At 37.3% G+C, this 27,207-nt stretch overlaps 2 protein-coding genes and 1 long non-coding RNA gene across 5 annotated transcripts in view; 2 read left to right on the top strand and 1 right to left on the bottom strand.

Annotated features, from left to right (window-relative positions):
- LOC110464826 overlaps positions 1–27,207 on the top strand; it is a 500,325-nt gene that overhangs the window by 304,097 nt on the left and 169,021 nt on the right. For all 3 annotated transcript variants that reach the window (XM_021520273.1, XM_021520271.1, XM_021520272.1), the window contains exon 3: positions 13,847–14,188. In XM_021520273.1, coding sequence (XP_021375948.1) covers positions 13,847–14,188 — 342 coding nt within the window. The remainder of the gene's footprint in view (positions 1–13,846; positions 14,189–27,207) is intronic.
- On the bottom strand, positions 19,825–21,511 carry LOC110464830. The gene is made up of 2 exons (XR_002464546.1): positions 21,406–21,511; positions 19,825–20,853 (listed from the first exon to the last, which is right to left on the bottom strand). It is a non-coding gene; the product is annotated as an uncharacterized LOC110464830 (long non-coding RNA).
- LOC110464829 lies at positions 21,537–23,725 on the top strand. Its single transcript, XM_021520276.1, has 2 exons — positions 21,537–21,770; positions 22,953–23,725. The coding sequence occupies exons 1-2, from the start codon at positions 21,730–21,732 to the stop codon at positions 23,368–23,370; spliced, it is 459 nt and encodes a 152-aa protein (XP_021375951.1). The 5' UTR covers positions 21,537–21,729; the 3' UTR covers positions 23,371–23,725.

Below are 27,207 nucleotides of genomic sequence, written 5' to 3'. Positions count from 1 at the left end.
TAAACTATTTCAAACTTAAAGTAAAGATCTACTTGGCCGATTGAACTGAAACTTTGTAGGAATGATCGAATCATGGTCCTGACAAAGTGTTGTTATTTTTCGGGTCAATCAGAAATACAATTTGGCTGCCATGGCCGCTATTTTGCTACTAAGTTCTAATAGGCCGATCTCACTTAAAATTGGTCTAGGAATGATCAGCTCATGGTCCTGACAAAGTTAAGTTAACATTATACTATTTTTTACTCAAATTGGTACATATTTCAACAACAAAAATAAATACTATAGACTCAGGTGACCGTTAAGGCCCATGGGCCTCTTGTTTATAGTCGAACCAACATTCTGGATGGCATAAAAATGACGCGGATGAGCTAATTATCAGCCAACTAATCAGAACAGACACCAGAGGTAATTAGGCCAAATGAGGAAAACCCCATATTTGTGGTGAAAGCACTAATAAGGTAACGTTGGTCTCTTTGGTGGAGGTAGAAATGTTGTAACGGCCACCAACCCAACGTTCTCCAATCTACTTAGGAACGCTGGCTGCGTACCTACAGTAATGAGATTAACTGGTCCGTCCCCCAAGCCACTGTCACAGATATCCACGTTTTATGAGACAATATGTCGCAAATGGACTTCCATGAGCACCTAAATCTGACAGAATGAAAGGATGGCTTGCAGGCATAGACCTTGAAATAGGGGTATATAAGTATTTATTGTCAATGTAACTACACTACCACAGCCTTGTACACAAAGGGAGAAAAGTATGGTCTTTTCTGTCAGAGTTTCTCAATCTTTGTACACAAAGGGAGATAAGTAAGGTCTCTTCTGTCAGAGTTTCTCAATGTTTGTACACAAAGGGAGCAAAGTATGGTCTCTTCTGTCAGAGTTTCTCAATGTTTGTACACAAAGGGAGATAAGTAAGGTCTCTTCTGTCAGAGTTTCTCTATGTTTGTACACAACGGGAGATAAGTATGGTCTCTTCCGTCAGAGTTTCTCAATGTTTGTACACAAAGGGAGAAAAGTAAGGTCTCTTCTGTCAGAGTTTCTCTATGTTTGTACACAGACAGAAAATGGTTCCTGCTGCAGACAGACGACATTCATTCCAAAAAATGCACTACCACAAATCATGTTAGAATGGAGCTTTGTTGCACAGCATCATAAATATTCCAAAGTACATTTCAGTCCTTAACCAAAGTTGATAAATTCCATCCCATCTTCTCAATGGAGAACGAGTACTCTAGATCTGCTAACATGCCATATAGACCATCAATATCAGAAAACTACCGAAATTTCATTTTATTATTATATTTTCTTAAATTTAGTTGAAAGAGCGGAGGAATATGATGGGGTGGATTTGTTAATTCAATGAGCCCTGGAAGGAATTAATGATATTGAAAATGTTATGCCTCGGAGGTTTGGCAAAACGTGAGGACTGGTATCGGCCATCTCATATTTTAGCTTCGCATGGATTGATCGTATTAAAACAGAACACCAACACATCAACAACACCAAAGGTAGAAATTAAATAGCATTAGTCCCGTAACGAAACTCAACAAATGTCTGTCTTTAAGTTTGATGTCCCGGCTTAATGATCACTTGTTTCCGGTTGTCTTTCCGTCAAGACTCGGGGCATCAATGTGATTTGCACTATTTGGACCGATACCGTTTTTGCGCTGGTGATTGGCCATAAAGCGTTGAACATTCAATCATCCAGACACAGTGCTATTTAAATAGCATACATGGAACAGGAATGAAGCCTTGGCTGTCTGTCCTGAAGGAAAGAAGTTTGACCGCTGGACTGATAGGCCCCTGTTTAAGATCAATATGTATTCTTACTGGAAAGAAACCTGTCAATCTGACCCCTGAGTATTCTGACATTCTGTCTAATTTAACCCCTGATTATTCTGACATCCTGTATAATCTGACCACTGAGTATTCTGATATTCTGTCTAATCTAACCCCTGGTTATTCTGACATCCTGTATAATCTGACCCCCAGATATTCTGACATCCTGTATAATATGACTCCTGAGTATTCTGACATCATGTATAATAAGACCCATGAGTATTCTGACAGTCTGTCTGATATGACCCCTGATTATTCTGACATGTATAATATGACCACCTGGATATTCTGACATCCTGCATAATATGACTCCTGAGTATTCTGACATCATGTACATCATGACTCCTGAGTATTCTGACATATTGTCTTATCTGAAACCTGATTATGCCGACATCCTGTATAATATGGACCCTGAGTATTCTGACATCCTGTATAATCTGGCCCCTGATCATCTGAAATCCTATATAATCTGGCCACTGAGTATTCTGTAATCCTGTTTAATCTAACCCTTGAGTAATAAAGCATTTTTTTAATCCAACAAAATGCTGTTATCCCATATCTTATGAAAATACCTACTAAATATACACTGCATTCTGACCTGTCAAACAACAATGTGTATTGTATATCAAATAAGTTTTTTATTTCATATGAGATTGACAATGCAAGGGCACTTTCAAAAAAGGACAGAAATATGTAATATCTCTTTGCCATGAAAGAGTATGTGTGGTGATGGCTGGGAGGAGGGGGGTGAAGTTGGGGGAGAGGGGGTTGCTGGGAGGAGGGGGTGAAGTTGGGGGAGAGGGGGTGGCTAGGAGGAGGGGTGAAGTTGGCGGGAGGGGGAGGGAGGGTGTTACTTGAATTGAAATACTTGAAATGAGGAAAGAACAATAAATAAACAAGATAAAAAGCTTCTTTTTAAAAAAAAAAAAGAATTAAGTCCTCATGTTTTAGTAAGTAGTTTATAGAAATTAATCAATGGTGACAGGAGAACAGAAATATTTGTTTTATCATCACGACAATTAAAAGGAGATGATTTTCAACACTAGCACACACTAGTGAATTGGTTTTCCTTCCCAGCATGCACTGGTTCCAACAGAAAATGGTCGTATAATCCATTATGTAGTTTCAAATTGAAAAGAAACAAAAATTAGAAATAAGAAAAGGATGTGTTTTTTGTATGTTTACTGCTTAAAGGTTGAATATAAAGATCAAAATACATATTTTTCTTTATATTTAGAATGGATTGTATTACAGTTGATATTCCATTTCAAGCATCATCTCCCTGATCTACTAAACTATTCTTTATAGGCTGAATGTCTTGATAGAACTGGAAAATTGGGTAAACTTCTGCTACATTCCTGCAATTCCTACTGAACGATTGTCATAAAACAATCTAAAAATAGTTTCATTTCTTAAAAATCAAGGTCACTTTCAAATAATTTAATGCTGTTCATGTATTTTCAATGATGAGGGTGTTTGGTGCATTTCTGTGCCGCCACTGTTTCAGAGCTTAATTTACACAATGATACTAATAGCATCAGCAGATAGATATACGCTCTAATTACTGGTCCGAGGCAGTTTACTGCCCTCTGGTGGTGACGCCTTCAACCGACACTAAATGTTACAGCGTTGTTACCAGCGTTAGGAATACCTTATGTCAAGTATTTGGGTGGAAAGCAATATGTTTTGCTTTAGAAGAAAACAAAAATGGTCTAGTGGTCTGGTGTATTGTCTGTGTTCCTCAGTTGTGTACTGACTTCCTGTGTTCCTTAGTTGTGTACAGACTTCCTGTGTTACTCAGTTGTGTACTGACTCCCTGTGTTCCTCAGTTGTGTACTGACTTCCTGTGTTCGTTCCTTAGTTGTGTACAGACTTCCTGTGTTCCTCATTTGTGTACTGACTTCCTATGTTCCTCAGTTGTGTGCCGATTTCCTGTGGTCGTCAGTTGTGGACTGACTTCCTGTGTTCGTCAGTTGTGTACTGACTACCTGTGTTCCTCAGTTGGGTACAGACTTCCTATGTTCCTCAGGTGTGTACTGACTTCCTGTATTCCTCAGTTGTGTACTGACTACCTGTGTTCCTCAGTTGGGTACAGACTTCCTATGTTCCTCAGGTGTGTACTGACTTCCTGAGTTCCTCAGTTGTGTACAGACTCCCCGTGTTCCTCAGTTGTGTAATGACTTCCTGTGTTCCTCATTTGTGTACTGACTTCCTGTGTTTCTCAGTTGTGTACTGACTACCTGTGTTCCTCAGTTGGGTACTGACTTCTTGTGTTCCTCAGTTGTGGACTGACTTCCTGTGTTCGTCAGTTGTGTACTGACTTTCTATGTTCCTCAGTTGTGTGCCGATTTCCTGTGGTCGTCAGTTGTGGACTGACTTCCTGTGTTCCTCGGTTGTGTACTGACTCCCTGTGTTGATCAGTTGTGTACTGACTTTCTATGTTCCTCAGTTGTGTCCTGACTTCCTGTGTTCCTCATTTGTGTACTGACTTCCTGAGTTCCTCAGTTGTGTACGGACTCCCTGTGTTCCTCAGTTGTGGACTGACTTCCTGTGTTCTTCAGTTGTGTACAGACTGCCTGTGTTCCTCAGTTGGGTACTGACTTCCTGTGTTCGTCAGTTGTGTACTGACTACCTGTGTTCCTCAGTTGTGTAGTTGTATACTGACTTCCTGCGTTCCTCAGTTGTATATTGACTTCCTGTGTTCCACAGTTGTGTACTGACTTCCTGTGTTCCTCAGTTGTATACTGACTTACTGCGATCCTCAGTTGTATACTGACTTCCTTTGTTCCGCAGTTGTATACTGACTTCCTGTGATCCTCAGTTGTATACTGACTTCCTGTGTTCTTCAGTTGTGTACTGACTTCCTGTGTTCCTCAGTTTATACTGACTTCCTGTGTTCCTCAGTTGTGTACTGACTTCCTGTGTTCTTCAGTTGTGTACTGACTTCCTGTGTTCCTCAGTTGTATACTGACTCCTGTGTTCATCAGTTGTGTACTGACTTCCTGAGTTCCTCAGTTTTGTACTGACTTCCTGTGTTCCTCAGTTGTGTACTGACTCCCTGTGTTCCTCAGTTGTGTACTGACTTCCTGTGTTCCTCAGTTGTGTACTGACTTCCTGTGTTCCTCAGTTGTGTACTGACTTCCTGTGTTCCACAGTTGTATACTGACTTCCTGTGTTCCTCAGTTGTATACTGACTTCCTGTATTCTTCAGTTGTGTACTGACTTCCTGTGTTCCTCAGGTGTGTACTGACTTCCTGTGTTCCTCAGTTGCGTACAGACTTCCTGTGTTCCTCAGTTGTGTACTTACTTCCTGTGTTCCTCAGTTGTGTACTTACTTCCTGTGTTCCTCAGTTGTGTACTTACTTCCTGTGTTCCTCAGTTGTGTACTTACTTCCTGTGTTCCTCAGTTGTATACTAACTTCCTGTATTCTTCAGTTGTGTACTGACTTACTGTGTTCCTCAGGTGTGTACTGACTTCCTGTGTTCCTCAGATGTGTACTGACTTCCTGTGTTCCTCAGATGTGTACTGACTTCCTGTGTTCCTCAGATGTGTACTGACTTCCTGTGTTCCTCAGATGTGTACTGACTTCCTGTGTTCCTCAGTTGGGTACTGACTTCCTGTGTTCCTCAGTTGAGTACTGACTTCCTGTATTCCTCAGTTGTGTACTGACTTCCTGTGGTCTTCAGTTGCGTACTGACTTCCTGTGTTCCTCCGTTGTGTACAGACTTCCTGTGTTCCTCAGTTGTGTACTGGCTTCCTGTGTTCCTCAGTTGTGTACTGACGTCCTGTGTTCCTCAGTTGTGTACTGACTTGCTGTGTTCCTCAGTTGTGTACTGACTTCCTGTATTCTTCAGTTGTGTACTGACTTCCTGTGTTCGACAGTTGTATACTGACTTCCTGTGTTCCTCAGTTGTTTACTGACTTCCTGTGTTCCTCAGTTGTTTACTGACTTCCTGTGTTCCACAGTTGTCTACTGACTTCCTGTGTTCCTCAGTTGTTTACTGACTTCCTGTGTTCCTCAGTTGTTTACTGACTTCCTGTGTTCCTCAGTTGTTTACTGACTCCCTGTGTTCCTCAGTTGTATACTGACTCCTGTGTTCACCAGTTGTGTACTGACTTCCTGAGTTCCTCAGTTGTGTACTGACTTCCTGCGTTCCTCAGTTGTGTACTGACTTCCTGTGTTCCTTAGTTGGCTGTTAAGCCTGTATCTTTCCTTATTTCCTTGGCTATAAAGCCTGTATCTCCACTTGTTTCCTTGGCTGTATCCTTGTTTATTTCTACATGTCCTCCGCTGTAACCCTTGCGTATGTTCATGTTTTTCTTGACTGTAAATCTTGTGTGTTTCTGTATTTGGTTGTGTATAGACACACACAGCTCCCTAGACACCATGCACTCTCCCTTATCTCTATAAAACCGATTTTCCATGTCCTCAGTTTTCCTAAGATGCTCAAGCAACAGATCAATACTCTGCTGAGAAAAAAACTGCAGGGATTTCGATGATAAATATTCTCCAATAATGCTGTTAAACCGTCCCATCGTCGTGACATTTCCTGTAAATTTCTACTATACAGAATCAACACTCAAGTACTTTGATATTTTCCGACTTTCTTGGAATGTTTTGACAGAATGCCAAGTTTAAAAACTGATTTACGTTCGTCAGAAATGTTGGGACCTTACGGTATGTTTTTACTTACTTAGGACGAGCTATATGGCTCTGTACCAGATCGCGGTGTCTGGGAGGATCCCCTACCGCAGACGGTGTGTGAATAAAATCACTTAAACAAATCCGTTTAAATGAAATATCAGGAACTTTTCCAAGTCCTAAGTCAAAGTCAGAAAAACTCTTTACTAATAATGTTACAATGTTAGTTTGCTTTACAGACCCGTTAGTTCGGATTTCAGATCAAGAGCGACGGCATGTTACTACTACAAGTTACTACTGTACGTTAAAAGTTACGACATGATGAACTGCCGCCAGATTTCAAAACCTGATGACGTACCATATTCACCGTTATAACCGTCCTTCCACCTAATAAAGCCCCTTCCTTAATTTTCTTTCCAAATCTCTAGATTACAAGCAATCTAACATAAATTACTTCAGATGAGTTAAAACTTTTCAAAACTTCAGTTTAATTGAACATGGACATTTCTTTCCTTAACAAATATTTGGGACAAGAAAGAGTAGGAGTCGGTTACTCAGGTGTAAGAGCATGTACAGTGTAATAATTGGTTACATTGCAACATTCAGAAGTTGACAAAATATCGGCATGCTAATATCGTAGATATAAAATCACAGAGGTCACAGGAATTTCCCAATTTGTTTTGTGTTGTCACCAATCAAAAAGCATGACAGGCTCAAATAGAGAAAACCTTTACAAACTGTAGACGTTAATTTACCTTTCAACCCTAAATCCTAATACCATATCTTCATCTCTGAAGTTAGTATTTACCATTTATACAGAATTAGTTAACTAAGGCGATGACTAGAGATAATTGGTAATGATTTACCCACCATCAGAAGTCTGTACATAATGTCATCCCCCAATGGTTAGTAAATATCTGTATCAACCCCATTACAAGTCAATAAATGTATGATATTGAAAAATTTATGAACATATTTTTCAGGTCTGAACTGTAAAAATAAAATTTTGCAAGATATGTTTTTAGTTTTTATAAAATTGGAATCTTTTAAAAAAGTCTATTCAATGTTGTATCAGCGTAAGAAAAACTATAAACGAATTGACGAAGTGAAAAAAAAAAAAAAAAAGAAATATTATACAGCTCATGCAGTCTTTATGGCCTTCCTTTATCAATTTTCTCCTGATGTGAATGGTCAAAAACATTTAAATATGGAATTCCTTTTTTATTTTTTCATGCTAAATATATTTATGTTATTAGCTAGTGTTAGCAACATGTGCGACTTTATCTTCAGTGTTGTTTGATAAGAATATTCTGACATACAGCAATGGTCGTGTGACCATCAATAAGAGTATTATTTCACATATGTATCTAAAAAGGTTTTTCTGTCCACAAAGCTTCTTTGTATTCAATAAGAAATCGACACCGACTTTGTGTAGTTACAAGCCGAAGAGGTTTGCCGCTTAGATACATGATACGGTTCCTGAAAGGTTTGATAGATTAAAATGGCAACTTACCCCGACGCTGTTGTTATAGAGCTTTATAAGCAAGGTGTGGAAGGAACAAATTTGAAAGTGTTATGAATTATAGAGTTAAAATTATGGCATCAATACAGCGCTTTATTGACAGTGCACTTCGTGGCGCTTGGAACGTTGCCATGGAAACAGGTTTGACAATTTTTTTAAAAAGGGAGAAGATATTTTTTAATTTTATCTACGTTCAGGACAGCTATGGTTTTCAGTTTGATAGAGCAACAGACAAATATGATTTAGGTATAGGCAGTGTAGAGTTATGTACGTTAAGTGTCTACGCCGAGGAGGTGACGTGTGTGATACGGCTATACATATCATCTCGTTCTAGTGAACACATCAGTCTGTCAGTGACAATTGGTCTACATTCCATTCTGCAATTGAAGAGCTTGCTTAAGGGTGTATGCTACGTTACTGTGGCATGTCTCATTTCCAGAATCCTGTAAAAAAAAAAAAAAAAAAATGTCTTGATTTTTGTGTGAATGTGAATCACAGGTAAAAAAGGAAAAATATTAGTAGCATATACCCTTAACTCTAACACAAATCACAAGTATAATGTGCTAAGGTAGCATATCTCCTTAGCTGCAACACTAATCACAGGTATAATGTGTAATGTAGCATATATCCTTAACTGAAAGTTAACCATTACCTTTCATTTGAGTCCTAACTCCAACACAAATAACAGGTGTACTGTAAGGTAGCATATATCCAACACAAACTACAGGTATAATGTGTAAGGAAGTGGGTATATGGAGAGTTACTATCCATTTTTTGTTTGGTTTCTGTGATCTTTTTAATAATACCAGCCCTTTGGGTCTCATATATCCATGAACAAATCCCCTGCCCTGCAGGACTGGTTTCTATGGTAATTGAACCCAACCCTTCCCTTTGGGTCTGGTTTCTTTGGAGATTGAACCGTAACATGCCCTTTAGGCATGGTTTTTATGGTGATTGATCCCTACCCTTCCCTTTGGGTCTGGTTTCTTTGGAGATTGAACCGTAACATGCCCTTTAGGCATGGTTTTTATGGTGATTGAACCCTGCCCTTCCCTTTGGGTCTGGTTTCTTTGGAGATTGAACCGTAACATGCCCTTTAGGCATGGTTTTTATGGTGATTGAACCATACCCTTCCCTTTGGGTCTGGTTTTTATTGTAATTGAACCCTACCCTGCCCTTTGTGCATGGTTTCTATGGAGATTGAACCCTACCCTGCCCTTTGGGTCTGGGTTTTATGGTGATTGATCCCTACCATGTCCTTTGGGTCTGGTTTCTTTGGAGATTGAACCCTTCCATGTCCTTTAGGTCTGTTTTTTATGGTGATTGAACCCTACCCTTCCCTTTGGGTCAGGTTTCTTTGGAGATTGAACCCTACCATGTCCTTTAGGTCTGGTTTTTATGGTGATTGAACCCTACCCTGCCCTTTGGGTCTGGGTTTTATGGTGATTGAACCCTACCATGTCCTTTGGGTCTGGTTTCTTTGGAGATTGAACCCTACCATGTCCTTTAGGTCTGGTTTCTATGGAGATTGAACCCTACCCTGCCCTTTGGGTCTGGGTTTTATGGTGATTGAGCCCTACCATGTCCTTTGGGTCTGGTTTCTTTGGAGATTGAACCGTAACATGCCCTTTAGGTCTGGTTTTTATGGAGATTGGACCCTACCCTTCCCTTTGGGTCTGGTTTCTATGGAGATTGAACCCTACCATGTCCTTTAGGCATTGTTTCTATGGAGATTGGACCCTACCCTGCCCTTAAGGTCTGGTTTCTATGGTAATTGAACCCTACCATGTCCTCTGGATCTAAATTAGGCATGGTTTCTATGGTAATTGAACCCTACCATGCCAGCATGGTTGCTATGGTAGTTGAAACCTTACCCTGCCCTTTAGGCATGGTTGCTATGGTAGTTGAAACCTTACCCTGCCCTTTAGGCATGGTTGCTATGGTAGTTGAAACCATACCATGCCCTTTAGGTCTGGTTTCTATGGTAATTGAACCCTACCATGTCCTCTGGGTCTAAATTAGGCATTGTTTCTATGGTAATTGAACCCTACCATGCCAGCATGGTTGCTATGGTAGTTGAAACCTTACCCTGCTCTTTAGGCATGGTTGCTATGGTAGTTGAAACCTTACCCTGCCCTTTAGGTATGTTTGCTATGGTAGTTGAAACCTTACCATGCCCTTTAGGTCTGGTTTCTATGAACCATGACCTATTTCTATGGTCTTTTAACCATATTTTATCTTTTAGGTTTCTGTAGTCTGTGAACGCTTCAGTGTGCTATGGAGGCTGTCTTCTGTGGTATATGAACAGCCACGTGTAATCCAATAATCCCAAACTGATGTCTATGGTCTGTGAACACTTCAGTGTGCTATGGAGGCTGTCTTCTGTGGTATATCCAAAACTGATTTCTATAGTCTGTGAACACTTCAGTGTGCTATGGAGGCTGTCTCCTGTGGTATATCCAAAACTGATTTCTGTAGTCCATGAACCATTACCTTCCGTTTGAAACTAGTTTCTTTGGTCTGTAAACCATTACCCATTATTTGGATCTGATTTCTATGGTCCGTTTGAGTCTGTTTCTACGGCCTATGAACCATTGCCTATTTGAGTCTGTTTCTATAGTTTTTTTAACTGTTGCCTACTCTTTGGATCTGATTTCTATTGTCTATAAACCATTACCTGCCATTTAAGTCTGTTTCAAGGTCCATGAACCCTTACCTTCCGTTTGAGTGTGTGTCAATGGTCTATGAACCATTACATTCCATTTGAGTGTGTTTCAATGGTCTATGAACACTGACTTGCCCTTGGCAGCTCGTTTTCTATGGGCTTTGAAGAGTGCCTTTGCCTACAGAACTGATGATCTATGATCTAAGAACTGTTATAGGCCCTTTGAGAATTGATATGCTATATGCGTGAGTGTGAACAGTTATGAATGCCTATGGACCATTTCACGCCCAGGGGGTGATGGTTGTGCTCCAAGTCTTACCGTATCCTACGACTCCTTGTATCCTACAGCTTACTGGCCAGTAACTTCTCCTCAGTACCCTCTATACACAAATAACAGTAGAAACGTTGAAACCCATTCTTTTGAGATACTTTTCTTTAATTATTTATTCAATATGAAAGGAGAGGCCTGATTTTGATGGTTACAACATCGGGTAATAAAAGGGATACATGTCTTTGTGAGTGAAGCATCTTACCTAGACTTACCATTTGATGCCTGGTGTGCTTAACCAGTCATAAACACAAATTTTCAAAATGCGATTTGTGAAAAATTGCTACAAATTTACAAAACAAATGGTGATATTTTGTCCTCAGATGGATATTTTGAATCCCTATTCATGTAGTTTTATTTATTAATTTCAGTAGTTTTGAGAATATACTAGATGAAACATTTTCGTTAAATGGTTGACAAGGCTTGATACAAACACAGGTCTAAATCTGATAAGCTTAATGATAATTTAACACAAAATGTCCATCTTGTAAATGTGGACAAAATGCAAATATTCAAATAAAAATATTGTTTTAATTTTAATATTTATCAACTGCAGACAAGAATCACAAAAATATTTATAAATCTCCAGATATTTGTCACACTTTGGATTTGGAACTTAACTGTTTACAATGGATTAAGCCACTCATACTTTGAACAGTTGAGCCCTTAAGGGGTATGAATTAAATATCACAGGATCGTAAGTAAGGTCAGCTTGGTACGCGCCATGGACTGATGGTGTTTACTGATCGTCTCATCAGCAAACACATCGATAGCCGGACATGTTCCATGATTGTATTTGTCAAGGGAGGATCGCAAAGATGATGAAGCATCATGGGGAAATTTCTTCTAAAATCAAAACCAATTGCTGCCATGTTAGTTCAGCTATTCAAACAATGAAAACAGACTTGGCATATGGTGCTGGTAATCCTGGTAGACACTGAACATCATGTTTTTTCCTCTGTTTTTGGAATGTAGGATTTAGAATTTGGAAATTAAGTCAGAATAAAATAAATGCAATTTTATTTTCAAAAAATATTCTGAATTTTTTCGTTATTTTTTTTCCCCGCATTGTCTTCTAAATAATAATGATAATATACAACATTTGATATAGTGCCCTATCTAGCTAACATTAGCCACTCTAAAGCGCTTTGCAGTACATAGATATACAACTTATACAATTAATATATACATTAATCGTTTACAATTTTGAGGAATTAGCAGGAGCTGCCTTATCAGGTGCTAACTACTAGTCCTATGCCACCTGGCTAATATCTCCCTATGTGTGTATGCTTGCGTGTGTGCTGGAGATGTAATGAATAGACATCCTTATTGCAAGAGATTATTTAATATTAGATGTTTAATGTTGTAATTCATTGGAATACAAGATGAAAATATAACAAAAATACAGAAAATTCAAGATATTTTAATTGGAAAAACTTTACCAAAAAATGCACTTATTTCTGCTTGGAATAGAGTTAAATCTCAACTTAAAAATGACCCTGGATCATATTCACTAAATCATCCAACAAAAGGCTGCAGTTGATGAAGAAATAATTTCGATTGACATCAGAACCTTGAACAGATCTAAGATATATATCACAAGATGACATCACAAGACATTTTCTATGATATTTCAAAATTTCAGAAGATGATTCAGTTTTCAAAATCAAATGAATTTCTTCTTGAAAATTTACCAAATCAATGACTGGGCAAGTCCATTTTAAATATGTAGGGGTGAATGAATTAATGTGGGAGTTAACTTCGTGTCATTTCATTGGTTAATGCTATACATCGTCTGTTCATATATAAGGTGAAGGTAACGGATAAAACCCCTCCTTGTGTGGGGATGTTCATTGATTAGAATAGCCCACGCATCAATCAGGACAAGAAGCTCTGCATCCAATAATTGAAAATGTGTGTTGTTGTTGTGAGAATGGAATACTCATTTCTGATGCAACTTCCAAAAATTAAATATCCTCCAATATCAATTAAATGAAATTTATATAAAGTGTTTCTTTAAATTACACATGTTGTTTGGGAAAAATACCTTGCATTCAAGCAGTTGTTATGATGTTAAGTGTTCAGAGACAGAAAAAGGGACTTCCAGATAACAGAAAAACTCTTTCTCAAGAATGGCTCAAACTTTTTCAATTGAACAACAGTAGATTTCGCTTAATATCACTTCCCATTTGTCAGAGAAAAACATGATATTAACAGAAACATGACATAAACAGAATATGTATTTTCTGACGTTTTTCAGCCCTGAAAACCTGTAGTGAACTTAGTAAAATGCCTAAGTGATGTGACTCTACGAAGAAGATTTTAAAATAAAGATATTTTGTAACTAACCTTGTTCTTTTGTCTAGTTGAAATATAGTATAAGTATAGAAATAAAGATATTATTTGTATTTCATTTCAGTATGCAGTTACATTTCATATAGTTATAGTAGCAAAATGGCGATCAGTACGTACGTCGGTACGATCGTAATTATGATTGTTTACTGCAGTAGTAGGCATACAAGTGTTTGGCTGGTATTCTGTATCAAATTCATTTGTAAACATGAGACTTGGTAAATATTTACCTTTATCTTGATATATACTGTTCTTTCGCTAGTAACATCTTTTTATAATTTAATTTCTTTAGTTATTTGCTGCAAGTGTGAGATTGTTTTCTGCGAGTTTGTCTATCGCACGGTGACCTTTAACCTTTGAAACGTAACATTTTTACTGCGGCTAATCTTTCTGGAACAGGAGCTGTTGAAAGTCAATTTTAGAAAAAAAAGCAAAATGATTGCAATATTTTTATGCATCTATTTTCAAAATGTTTTTTTGTGTCGTTTCAGCTGTTGTTACGATAACTGGGGTACAGACGAGAAAGGCGACAAACCTCGGCGGCAGTTTGGTGCTTGATTGTGAGATGACAATAGACAATAAAAAAGAGGGCAACAGGGTTATCGAGTGGAAAAAGGACGGCCTCTCCCAGGAGGTTTACCTCCAGTATATAGGTTACCAACCGATCTTGAATCCACAGTTTGAGGGTCGGATTAAACTTGTTAACGGGATTTCGTTGGAGATCTCACATATCCGTGCCGAAGACGAGGGATGGTATGAGTGCCAGTACATTGTTGTGGACGGTGTGAAGGATAAGACTGGTAACGGTACCTGGGTTTACCTCGATGTCAACAGTAAGTCACATTATCTTGTTCCTTTTTTTTGTGTTTTTAGTTTTTACAATTTTAATGTGTTTTTGATTGACCTCTTAAGCCAAGGATCAAGATACGTCGGATTTGATGGAGCAAAGAAGACGAAAAGAAGATGAAATAAAAACGAAATATGTAGACAAAGTGCACCCTACTTTTTACCTGATTTCCGTTTTGGATCTAATCCTGGAATGTTGTCACCGCTACCTGCACTATAGATGTTTCCCGCTCAATGAAGTTGGCGGGGAATATAGGAACAGGGTCCGCCCGTCTGTCTATAAAGCTGGTTTGGACAAATACTTTGTATATCTCTGGCTCACTATTAGTGCTGTATAGATTATCATAGTAACAATGGTGTAGATAGGGGTGTTGTACTTATTGCACATTGTGGATATTGATTTTGGCGGACATTTTACAATTTAGACAGACTTGACTATAGATAGACAAACATTGAGCTATCGTTTTATGACTTTCTGATTAAGTTCTCGTTGTTTCAAATTGTTTTTTTCTGACCAGGTGAAAATTCGACAACTATCGGTTAATACTAGTTCAAATGTGTCTTCAGGAGTGAATGAGTTAGTCAGGGGGTGATACATTAGTGTATCAACCTCATAAGTAGAGTCTGAAATTTTTTGGTCTGATTGCACAAGATGCTCCAGCTGGAGTAATGCTGTCATATCCTGTGTGAAATTGGTGAATATCGTTTTCTGAGGGTTGATAAATCAATGTGTATCACCAAATCAGAAATTCAGTATTCTAAAGTTGTCATCAACTAAACTGTTAACTGCACATCAGCTTTCATTACGTGGAAACTTAACCTCTACCATAAACAATAGCTATGGATATTATCTGTAACATAGGGAAGGTACTTAAAGTTTGAATTTAAAGATTTACTCATTTTCTAAACAATTTCCTTTGAATTATTTCTGAGTTTTTTCACAGTTTTCGAATCGACAATACATCAGCATGTGGCTATGTTTGTTTGAACATTTGCATGAATTCAAGGTTGGAATTGTAACATGAAGCTCGAAAACAATAGAAGCCACAAAAAGCATATTCATGGGGTTGCAATATAATCGCAGGACGGATTTCTGTTGTGATGTAGAAATACACATTTTAGCTCTGGATGGTTCTCGCGGGACAGTTGAGCGCTGTCGTCTTTGAGTAGTTTTCTGATTTATGCCATTGTTGTCTGCTTCATATTGTGTACGAGTTCGACTGGTTCTCATTTCCTCTTGAAACAAATTTGGTTTGTTCACCTTACATTTAACTCACTCACCCCTGAAATTTCACAATGAACTATTCCAACCTTTGAATTGGAAGAGTTCAAATGTGTCCTCAGGGGTGAATGAGTTAAAGAGTTCACATGATGTTACATTATATTGAATTGGGTTTTATTGCATTGAAAAGGTTCACATTTGTTTAAATCTGATCATATAAAATATCCCTGTCCGCCATATCACAAGTAAGTACCCAGTGATTAAAAAAAATATACGTTTCTGTTTGTCTTTGAAATGTAGAGAAATAATTTCTGAATTCCCAATTAGCTATGTACCATTCTCATCATCAAATTGCTCCTTATATTATATTACCTTCTAAAAAATCTTTTTGAGAAAGAATTTGAACCCAACCATTAAACATTAATTTTCTTGTACTTCTTCTTAAGTTTTGACGATTATGCCAGTGATTGTTGGGGGGGACTACATTGCGTGAAGATATGTACAGTGTGTTTTTTATGCCCCGCCATAAAATGGGGGGGAGGGGGCATATAGTGTTGCCCATGTCTATCACGTCCCGTCCCGTCCATGAGCGAAGGCATTTATGTCTTACAGACATTTTCTATTTTCAGCATGTATGAAATGATTTTAGTTATAGAAAAATCTTATTTATTTCATGTTTAAGCGACAAGTAAACAGCCTTCAGAACAAAATCATTCCTGAGATGTTCAGGCAAACGTACGTTTCCAGGGGACCTCCCCAGACCCGCGTTAGGTAGGATATATGGCCCAGACTTACACATTGCTTGAAGTCATTGTGCCTGTACTTCATCTTAAATTCTCCAAATTTGACTTGTGCAGACAATGTTAAAGAATCCCCGTACCACTACTAAAAGTAGGCATGAGAAGCTGTATTTTCCAGTATTACTACTAAGCTTTGACAAATCATTTCTGAAAAGAAAACCATACAACTTGCAGGACTTTTACAAAAAAAAAAATTAAAAGATGAAATATACAAACATAAACAACAACAATGTTTTGTGCGAAAAAATTCTGAAGGCTAGACCAGGGCCGATATTCATGAAACCATTCTCGTGCTCAAGCATGGTTTCTGTGCTCAAGCATGGTTTCTGTGCTCAAACACAATTTCTTGCAGCTAGCTGGCTTAAAATCATGTCACACGTCCAAAGAGTCAAGTTTAAACATCGAAAAAGATAGTCAGCCCTAAGAATCTCAAATATTCTTGCAAATCTTTTACAAAATGTGAATTTTCATTTGTTTATCACTAGAATGAGAACTTAGGCTTGAGCACAAAATTCTGACTTTGAGCAATGAGAACAGAAATTAATGAATACGGGCCCAGGATCCGAAAGCTGGACTTTCTGGTCAAAGGTAGTACCCTAGCTTAGTTGCGCTACCGTTTTATTCCAAAACAAAATTATAGGGAGGTAAATAAATATACAAAAAACTACAGTGGAACTCTCTGGTATTTTGCCTGGGACCGGAATCCTCAAATATCTCTAGTGATCTGAAGTTTTGCAGTACAGTGGCTGACCTAGATTGATCAGTCCAGAGACACATGCATCAAACTGTCTTACAACAGCGGTTAATGTTATTTTATGCAAATGGGAAAATCTAACATTGTTTGAAGAATCTGAAAGCCTTGCACTCATTGTTTGTAAAAGCCTAAAAGCCATTTTGTTGACACAAATTCAATATGTTTGAAAGCCTTGTGTTACGGCATACTAAGTTTAGCGCCAAATAATTAGGCAAGTTTTTTTCAGATTTTTTTCTTTTTATTAAAATACATGTATCAGAAAATAGCAGGAGGTTGCTGTCATCTACAGTGGACACCCAGGCCGCTGTTACCTACAGCACTTTGACTAAATTGAGTTTAAGGACGAGACATGTCATAAAGAAGATACTTTTTTAAGATTACAAATATAGATTGTAAATTGAAAATTGAAGGTGCTTTATGACCAATAATGTTACATGGAAGAGGAAAGATCGACGGTAATAAGACCGGGGAGACTATGGGGGTCCTTGCAGTGCACTGTCAAATAACTGCGGAACGCTATTAACTCAGTTCCCGCCTCAAATCCGACTCCGCAGTCAACCCCTTAGTATTTCCCTAGAGTTGAATGAATCCAGTCAATAATTTACTTTCATCAATTAATTTGTGTCATTTACATAAATCTTCACCACAAAGTACCTCTAAGTCAAAATTCATAAGTGCCTATACATTTCAGGAGTTTGTTGATTCAGAATTACAAACAAGTTAATTATGGCAAAATGAATCTGCATGATTATAGATATTAGATACTGTATCAGTTTTTTTCTGACCAAAGATGGCTAAAATTTGATATTGTCCCAGCGATTGGGCCCTATCACAATCCAGCCATATAAGTTTGGTTTGATTGTGTTTTACTCCCTATTAAGAGCTCGGTCATTTAAAGATGTGCCAGGTTTTGGTATGAAGGAAGTCAGAGTTCCCGGAGAAAAAGTAGCTGGTGACCGCCCCTCGCAGGCCTCGAACCTGTGACCCAGTGGTGGAGGGCTAGTGATTATTGATGGTCAGACGCCTCAACCACTCGGCCATCGCGGCCCTCCATTAACTGAAGGAATTTGATAATTATAAGTGTTACAAAGGCATGACATGATATTAATCTAATAACCCAATATTTATCCAGCAATAAGGCCATGCCTGGTAGTAAGTCCATGCCTGGTAATAAGTCCATGCCTGGTTATAAGCCCATGTCTGGTAATAAGCCATGCCTGTTAATAAGCCCATGCCTGGTAATAAGCCCACACCTGGTAATAAGCCCATGCCTGGTAATAAGTCCATGCCTGGTAATAAATCCATGTCTGGTAATAAGTCCATACCTGGTAATAAGTCCATGCCTGGTAATAAGCCCATGCCTGGTAATAAGCCCATGCCTGGTAATAAGCCATGCCTGTTAATAAGCCCATGCCTGGTAATAAGCCCACGCCTGGTAATAAGTCCATGCCTGGTAATAAGCCCATGCCTGGTAATAAGTCCATGCCTGGTAATAAGCCCATGCCTGGTAATAAGCCCACCCATATCTATTGCAGTTCACCAGAAATAACATCAAATGTTATTTCATTGTTCTGAAATAAGACAACCCTCTACTTTGAGTCATTGATGTGTTGTACCCCTGGGCTTATTGCAGAATAAATACTGTTAATAAAAAAAGATAATTAAAAATACAAATCTGATTAAATAACTTAGAATAAGGATATAATTTAGAAGATATTGCTGTAATATTCCAGATTTCAGATCAGATCAATTTCACTCAAAATCTGTATTGTTTAAAACAAAATTGCATAGCTGCTTTGGAGCATTTGACAGACATTCAATATTTAAATCAAGATGAATTTTATTTGAAATCAACATATCCTAGTTTTAAACAGAGTAACAAAAACTCAATCTGCAGTGACATAATTTAAAGCTTCATTCTGTTCGGAAAATCCCATATAGTCAAAACAAATAACACAATTTGACATTGGGATGATCAGTTATCCTGCTGACCTTAATTAATATTTCTAAGTTTAATAGGATTGGTTAGGATATGAGTGAATGCAGGCATCAATTGCTGCCTCTGTATCCACCCCTGCGAAATGATTATGAATAATTCATGAAACTTCATGAACAGTTCATGAAATATTCATGAATAATATTCATGAATGTTCTTGATTTGTTCATGAATATTTTCATGAAATTCATGAACTTAAAACTTCATGAATAATCTTGAGCAAAATATTTCATGAAAATTCATGAATATAAATTCATGAAAATTCATGAATATAAATTCATGAATATTCATGAATGTAAAATCTTGAACTTTCATGAATATAAAATCATGAATATTCATGAATATATGAATTCATGAACATTCATGAAAAATGGCAACAATTCATGAATGTTCATGAATGTTCATGAAGAAAACGTCCCATTTTAAGTTCATGAATTGAAAATGCTTGAAATATTCATGAACATTCATGAACATGTACAAATTACCACATTTCATGAACTTTCATGAAAGTTCATGAAAGTCTAATACCATATGAAAATAAACAATGGAATTCCACTTGGATACCAGAGGAAATACCACTGGATTCCACCAGCAATTTGACCTGGAATTTGTGGCCAAATTGCCCAGTGGATTCCAGTGGTATTTCCACTGAAATACCTAGCCAGTGGTCACTGAAATTCAAATTGGAATCACTTATATGAAGATAACAATAATAATGGACATTCAATAGATTCTGAATTTACAGTTATGACGGTATATATAATCATTCATGCTGTGTTTAAAGTTAGAAATAATGCAAGTAACGTCACAAATATCTTTTAAACATGAAAAAATGACAGTTGAATAACATATATATTTGCAAAAGTTTTTACTGCTACATATTTAGCATTGTTAAATATGAAATATGGATGCATGGTTCACATATGGTCTGTGTGGTTTCAAGAATATGATACAGCTGACATTATTAGGTTAGAGTTGTAGAATACAGGTTTCCCAAAACTCTTGAAATTTATCTGTATTGTATATGCAAATACATGCTGGTTTCCTCGTTGTAGAACTTGCACACTTTTTACCCGGTCTACTTATTGCGAGTCTATCCATTCTCCATGTAACAATTGATGGTGTTTGAAGTTCGAAATGTTCGTCTTCTATTTCGTCTAAATCACTGAGTTTGTTCAAAGCTTTTTAAACAAATTTGGAATTAGGATCGGAAATAATAATTCCTTCACCATTAAGTTTTTGTTTTGTCAGTAACAAACACTTTATTTCCAATTGCAAGCTCCACACTGTACGTTCCAATTATTACTGTTGTCATTTTTCTTGGTAGAACTTCTTTTGCCTAAACTTTTATCTAAAAGATATTCTCTTTTGTTTTGCAAAATTATTCCTAGTATTTGCCATACCTCTTTGTATGTCTGCTTAATTGAGGTGTCACTGATAATACATTTTTAAAAAACCGTTGTTATTTTCCAAGAATATTTGGTGCAAGGGGAGATCTTTTTTTAAAATATTGCCAGTACGTGTCTGCCGCATCTTGCATGAGATTGCTGAAAAACTGTTGTGGTGCTTTAGGTATTCCTCTTTTATCCTTTTTCAATAGCAAATCTTTCGCTGTATATCTTGGGACATTTTACACATCACTGTCATCCTGCAGGCTGGTGTTATCTTCTTAGCTTGTACACATATGCTTTAATTATCATTTGAAGATCTTGCACTAAAGCTTACATCTTCAGGTTCTGGCTGCTAATAATACTGCCTGTTTGTGTCGATGTCAGCAAAGCATGACGACTCTGTATCTGGCACACTTCAAAACGATCCATCAAGCAATCGAATGCATCTCTGATGTCCGCGTCAGTAAATTTTAGGAGTAATCCCATTTTCTGAATAAGAAAAAAGTTAATAATTTTTCATTTATCTTATAAAATACTGTAGAAATTAGTATATAGGCCTACCTGTATTTTCAAGCCCCTGTACATCAACCTTATTTTTTTTGGGGGGGGGGCTTTGATATCACACAAGTGGGACAGTAATTTTTATTGAAATTATATATTATCTATCTGCAAATTTCATACAAGTTAAGAACTATCTCAAGAGGTGCATTCATACTGTAAACTTCAAATTCGGCAGGGTGGGATTGGGTGCACACGCACACACGTTTGGTAATTTGGACGCAGTAACCATTAGCACTCAGTAATATATTCAATTCTGTTTTCTAACGTATAATTTTCAGTATCGATATCATTGCTAAACCCGCACGGTAAATATGACCACGGAATTAGATTAGATTATATAAGTCCGTAATATGACGAATCAGATGAGTTGTTGCCAATGTAAACCGTTGTAACATCATGATCACAGACTGGTTTCACATAATTACACATAGTTTTAACATTTCATACAAGTATTTCATAAAATCCCAATCAGATTCTTACCTTCGGCTTCGATAACCTTCCTGCCGTCTTTCGAAAATTTCTCCATCTCCACTTTCTTCTGAAGCGTATTTGGCGCGGGATTAATTTCGTCCAATCAGAATAATTCCTCTATTCGCTCCGATCCTACCGGAAGTCAATTTATAAAAATATGGCATGGAATGACTTCGGTGCGAAAAAAGACCATGTAACTTTGTCTGTCGATAAACAGGCACACCAATCGATGAAAGGAAGATTAAAACACATATAAAAAGATACGGGCTTCATCTCAATGACGGCGATGCAAACAATGGATAGGAATTGGAGTTTGAACATTCGCCCGACAGCATGTCAACAACTCCAGTTTCCCCTGGATTTTCGCACACTAGGTAAGACTAAGGCCATCATACGTTGATTAAATTAACTTAAGGAGCAATGCCATGTTGTTTCCGTAGTTATTTCAATTAAAAGTTTTTGTAAAAAGTCCAGAGGTGTAGGCGTGTCGCTGTTTTGTGCCACTAAGTCACCGAATATTTCACAGGCGTTCGAAATTCTGACAGTAAATTGACAGACCTAACGTTAAATCTTATAAAGGAATATGGACGATTAAGTCAATTACTATCGATAGTAATACTGTTATCTTGAAATGATAAATATCTCAATTTACTGTCAGAATTTTAAATGCTTGTGATTATTTTCACCGCATGGCGACGGTAAAATCCTGGGTATAATCGAAGTCAAGTATCTCTTCGTTTTTGAGGATTATGTTGTATAATATTGTACCAATTGTGAACTAATACTTGTACTTTACATAACGAAAATATTAAAAAAAAATCCCTGTTCATGATCTATGATCTAAATAAAATGTTTAGATTATTATTTTTACTGCAACTGGCAGTTGGAATTATTCTGAGCAATGTTGACTGAAAATGTTTATGTCCAATGTTAATTACCAGTAAATATACTGTCAACTTACCAGCCATGCCAGTATTTACTGGTAAACATTGGACAACAATTTCTTTAGTAAATATTAATTGCGGCCCTGAGATAATTAGCTATCTTGTCAATTACCTCATATAGAACTCCCTGATCTCAAAGATCTCATCTCGCTTTCAGTTTATAAAAGTGTGAAGGTTCATGATCTTTCCTGTTCAGGTGTCCCGCTTTGTCGGTGACTAACTGATGTCATTAAACAAACTTCAAAATACACTAGTCTCAAATTTAGAAATGGCTTGACATCCTTGAACTACCCGACTATTTACTAAGGATGTTAAACATTGTAAACCAAGCTGGAAACAATTCTGAATTTGGTCTTCAATAAACAATAGTTCCATCCGCAATAAGCCCATGCCTGCAGGTAATAACACCCTCCCCCCAATATCATTATGAATTTCATTATTTTTTAATTCATTTCCCTATATATACATGTAGCGTGTAATATATATATGTCTGCAATTAGACCACCCAATATTTTACACTTGCTCCCTGGGCTTATTGAAGGATAAATATGGTAGATGATAATTAATTGGTAATTGGCGTGTTCAGTATATCATACAAATTATATATTTCAGATCAGATTCAGAGACAAGCTCTGATGATAAATTAAACCAAGATCTAGAGGATATGGCCAATTGGCATGAAGACCAGGGTTCAATATACTCAGAATCTGATCAGGAGATGACAGATCCTGAACAGGATGATTCAGAGGCCAACAGTGATTCCGAAGATGAGAACCAAAAGGAAATGAATTGTGACTGGTGTAGTTCTTATGACTTCACTGTATTCAACTCAGAATTAGCAGTCAACAAAATTCCTAATTCTGATACTATGACTAAACTTGAATGGCTGTGCTATCAGTTTCATAGGTTTGTGTCCCATCCATCAATGAGCAAAGCAGCGTTTACACAAAATCTTCAGGTGCAGAAAATAATACACAATGACAAAGACAATATACAAAACAATAATGAAAATAATGAACTGCCAGGATGACTTTTTACCAGCTGTGCCAATATCTCTGAATGTCCTTGCAAGTCTGGGACATATTGAGTCAGAATTTGAAAAATGCCATTACCATGCCCGTGTTAAAGGAGCATGCTGAAAAATCACTCTGCATTCATGTTTTTGAACTAGTTGACTGGAGACACTGTATTAGTTCATTGCAGTAGACTAGGAAAGAAGTTCATCTTAGTCCAAATAACACCAAATCTCACATTCATAAGTGTTAAACACTTGAACATAACTGACTTAACATAGTCATATTTTGTATAAACTCATGTACGTTAATAGCTAGCCTACAATTGTCTTTGTAAAGGGTAATATATCTATTAAAAAATTGTTAAACTGATGTATTGTTCCATTTTTTCTAGTTAATACCACTTCATGCAAAATGTATTTCAGATCTCATCACCTCTGCATGGATTGTCAGAGGAGTTATAGTTCCATTGGAATTAATATTCCAGTAGAAATATAATTCCAGTGATTTTTTTCCAGTGGAATTCTACTTGTATTTTTTTGCTTCACTGGAATTCCACAGGATTTTTGTTTTCTTCTCTGGAATTCCAGTGGTATTCCACTGAAATATTTCATTCCAGTGGAATCTCACTGAAATTCCAGTGTTATTTTCAATGGGTATATATATATATATATATATAAGGAGGTGAGAAGCATGTGATTTGTAGTCTGTGACCTTAACAACTGACTGAGCCACCGCTGCTCCCAGTAATTACAGTGCTTCCCAAAGTCAATAAAATCAATACAGATGGAACTCCATAATATAATTTATGTATACTTCCTGCAAAATTGGCAATTATATTTATATATTATATATATTTACATTATTATATACATTCATGCAAAATGGACATGGAGTTGAAATAACCACAAGAAAAAAAATGGTTTCTGAGGATACTGAGTTTTCTCATCATTCATAATTTCATGAATAATAGTGAATTTTGTGTATTTGAAATATTCATCAAAGTTCATGATTTCTGCTCAGTCAATCTTTAAGAAATTTTGATGAATTTTAATGAATTTGCATTATTCATTTAAATTCATCAAAGTTCATGATTTCTCAAGGATATGCCTTTCATGAATTCTGATGAATTTTAATGAATTTTTGCTGTGCATAAAAGTCCATGAATAATTCAGAATCACAAACTTCATGCAGATTCATGCATTTTTATGAATTTATTAATTATTCATAAAAGTTCATGAAGAATGCATGAAAGCCGGTTGATGAATATTCATGAATAAGTATTCATGAATTTCAAACTGTCTGTATTCATGAATGTTCATGAATTGTTCATGACCATTCATGATTTCATGAATACCCTCTCGCAGGGGCACATCATTTGAAATACGATGTGGTAAACATAAAATAAGCCTATATATAAGACGCTGTGTGATCGTACTTCAACTCATTACGAGATGAACTAACATCTTGTGGGAGACGTTTCCAGATATCAAGTATGTTTTGAGTAAAGTAATGTTTTCTAATATTTAGATGACAATGTTGTTTGAGTATTGATAACAAGTATAGATATGTTTGAGCTGTTCTTAAAAAGTGAAAAGAATTAAAAAAACAGTCAACGCAAGTATGTTGCATTAATGCTGAGGGGCAAAAATAATAGTGCTACATGAAAACTCAGGGGGGAAATATCACAGACATAGAAAAAGTAGTTTTCTACCGTGTGAAAGACATAGAGAGAATTCTGTATTTTGAGTTCAGCTTCATTAGGGTGAGGACATATAAGTGGCCGGAGGGGTCTGTGTTCTTCGTGTCAGCCGTACCCAGAAAACCTTGTTTCTTAAAGCTTAACTATGTCTATACTGAGGCCATTCAAAACACATCTCTGTGTTTCCTGTCTGCTCTCCTAAGGTTAACTCGTTCCCCCTGGAGACACATTTGAACTCTTCCAATTCAATGGTTGGAATAGTTCATTATGAAATGTCGGGTGAATGATGAGTTAATTCTGTCAGAGATTTTAGGCAAAACGTTAGTGTTTTTGACAAATTTAAGGTTAAGAGACCTTTTCAAAAACCAAGTAAAAATATCTCTGTTTCCTGTGATGTGATTCGCCTACTGCACTTTGTTTTAACCAAATATAAATATTTTGGTGTATTTCTTTTACACAGAAAAGCCAGAAGTTGGTTGTGTACAGCCAGAACTAAAGATCTTCTTTAATTATCTCTGAAATAGATTTTTCTAGGGCTTTTGAGTTATGTTTTTTCATGGACAATTAGAAAGTTGATTCTGTTTTTCTCTTTTATGAGATTAGTTTATGGGCGGAGTGGTCAAGTGGTTAACACTCCGGCCTTCCACGCAGGCAGCCAGGGTTCGATCCCCGAAGTTGTCATACGCACGGATATTCAGAGAAAGTGTTTTTCTCCTGCCCATACCACTCCAACAACCCAGGTGGAGTATAAATTGGTCTGGGGAAGATGTTGCGGTATCTGTGCTGTAGCATTCAAGTTAGGTGGCACTATAAAAGATGCTGTTGGGAGCATGGTCCCACTACAAACAGAACACAATACATCCCTAGCACACACACAGGCATACACACATAGGGAGATATTAGCCAGGTGGCAAAGGACTAGTAGCTACCGCCTGATTTAACTGTATATCTATGTACTGTAGAGTGCTTTAGCGTGGCTTATGTTAGCTAGATAGGGTGATATATCAAATGCTGTATATTATTATTATCTATATTAGTTCATTGCTTTCTGCTCTCTAGATTCAGAAGCGGAGAGTTTTGTTGCCTTAGCCCAATATGTGCTTCCACCTCCATATAAGGCATGCTTTTGTCTGTAACTAGACCAGTGTTAGCCTCGGGCTAGGATTTTGTAATCAGACAACATCATTCATATTCATAACTTTATTTCAGAACTAATGATCGGAGATATTGATATGATCCTGGTTTCCATTTTCCTATCAGCGACATCTATCATTAGTGAATCCTTGTCTGTAATGTTTTTATCTTTGCCCACTGCCTCCATCTCGGTGGATCTATAGAACGGTGGCAGTGTACTTAGTCCGGGCCTTGTTCTTTGTGTGTTAACTAAGCTTGTATCTCAGAGTTGCTGGACTGAGGTGTGTGACTGATAGACAACTGTACACTATCAGTGCCTCATGTCTTAACTCAGAGGTCTTAGCTCAGATGTCATGTACCTTAACAGGGCCTCAGTGTCTTAACTCAGATGTCATGTACCTTAGCAGGGCCTCGATATATTAACTCAGAGGTCATGTACCTTATCGGGGCCTTAGTGTCTTAACTATGATGTTATCTACCTTATCAGGGCCTCAGTGTCTTAACTATGATGTTATCTACCTTAGCAGGGCCTCAATGTCTTAATTCTGAAGTTATGCACCTTGTCAGGGCCTTGTTGTCTTAACTCAGATGGCATGTACCTTATCAGGACCTCATGCAGTGTTTTAACTCTGAGGTTATATGTACCTTATCTGGGCCTCAGTGTCTTAACTCAGATGTCATGTACCTTGTCAGGGCCTCAGTATTTTAACTCAGATGTCATGTACCTTAGCAGGGCCTCGATATATTAACTCAGAGGTCATGTACCTTATCGGGGCCTTAGTGTCTTAACTATGATGTTATCTACCTTATCAGGGCCTCAGTGTCTTAATTCTGAGGTTATGTACCTTGTCAGGGCCTTGTTGTCTTAACTCAGATGTCATGACGTACCTTATCGGGGCCTCTGTGTTTTAACTCTGAGGTTATGTACCCTATCAGGGTTTCAGTGTCTTAACTAAGGTTATACCTTTTTATCATAATTAGTGTAGTGCTTAGTGCACTCATCTTTCACCAAAACAAC

This window comes from Mizuhopecten yessoensis, unplaced genomic scaffold, assembly GCF_002113885.1.
Source record: "Mizuhopecten yessoensis strain PY_sf001 unplaced genomic scaffold, ASM211388v2 scaffold11037, whole genome shotgun sequence".
Lineage (NCBI taxonomy): Eukaryota > Metazoa > Mollusca > Bivalvia > Pectinida > Pectinidae > Mizuhopecten > Mizuhopecten yessoensis.
The sequence above is the reverse complement of the archived record's forward strand: the minus strand, read 5'-3'. Positions and strand labels throughout refer to the sequence as shown.

Bases quoted from the DNA above. Each gene is read 5' to 3' on its own strand.
- LOC110464829 (XM_021520276.1), top strand. From the start codon at position 21,730: ATGTCAACAACTCCAGTTTCCCCTGGATTTTCGCACACTAG. The intron at 21,771-22,952 runs GTAAGACTAAGG...TATATATTTCAG, and splicing joins CCTGGATTTTCGCACACTAG to ATCAGATTCAGAGACAAGCT.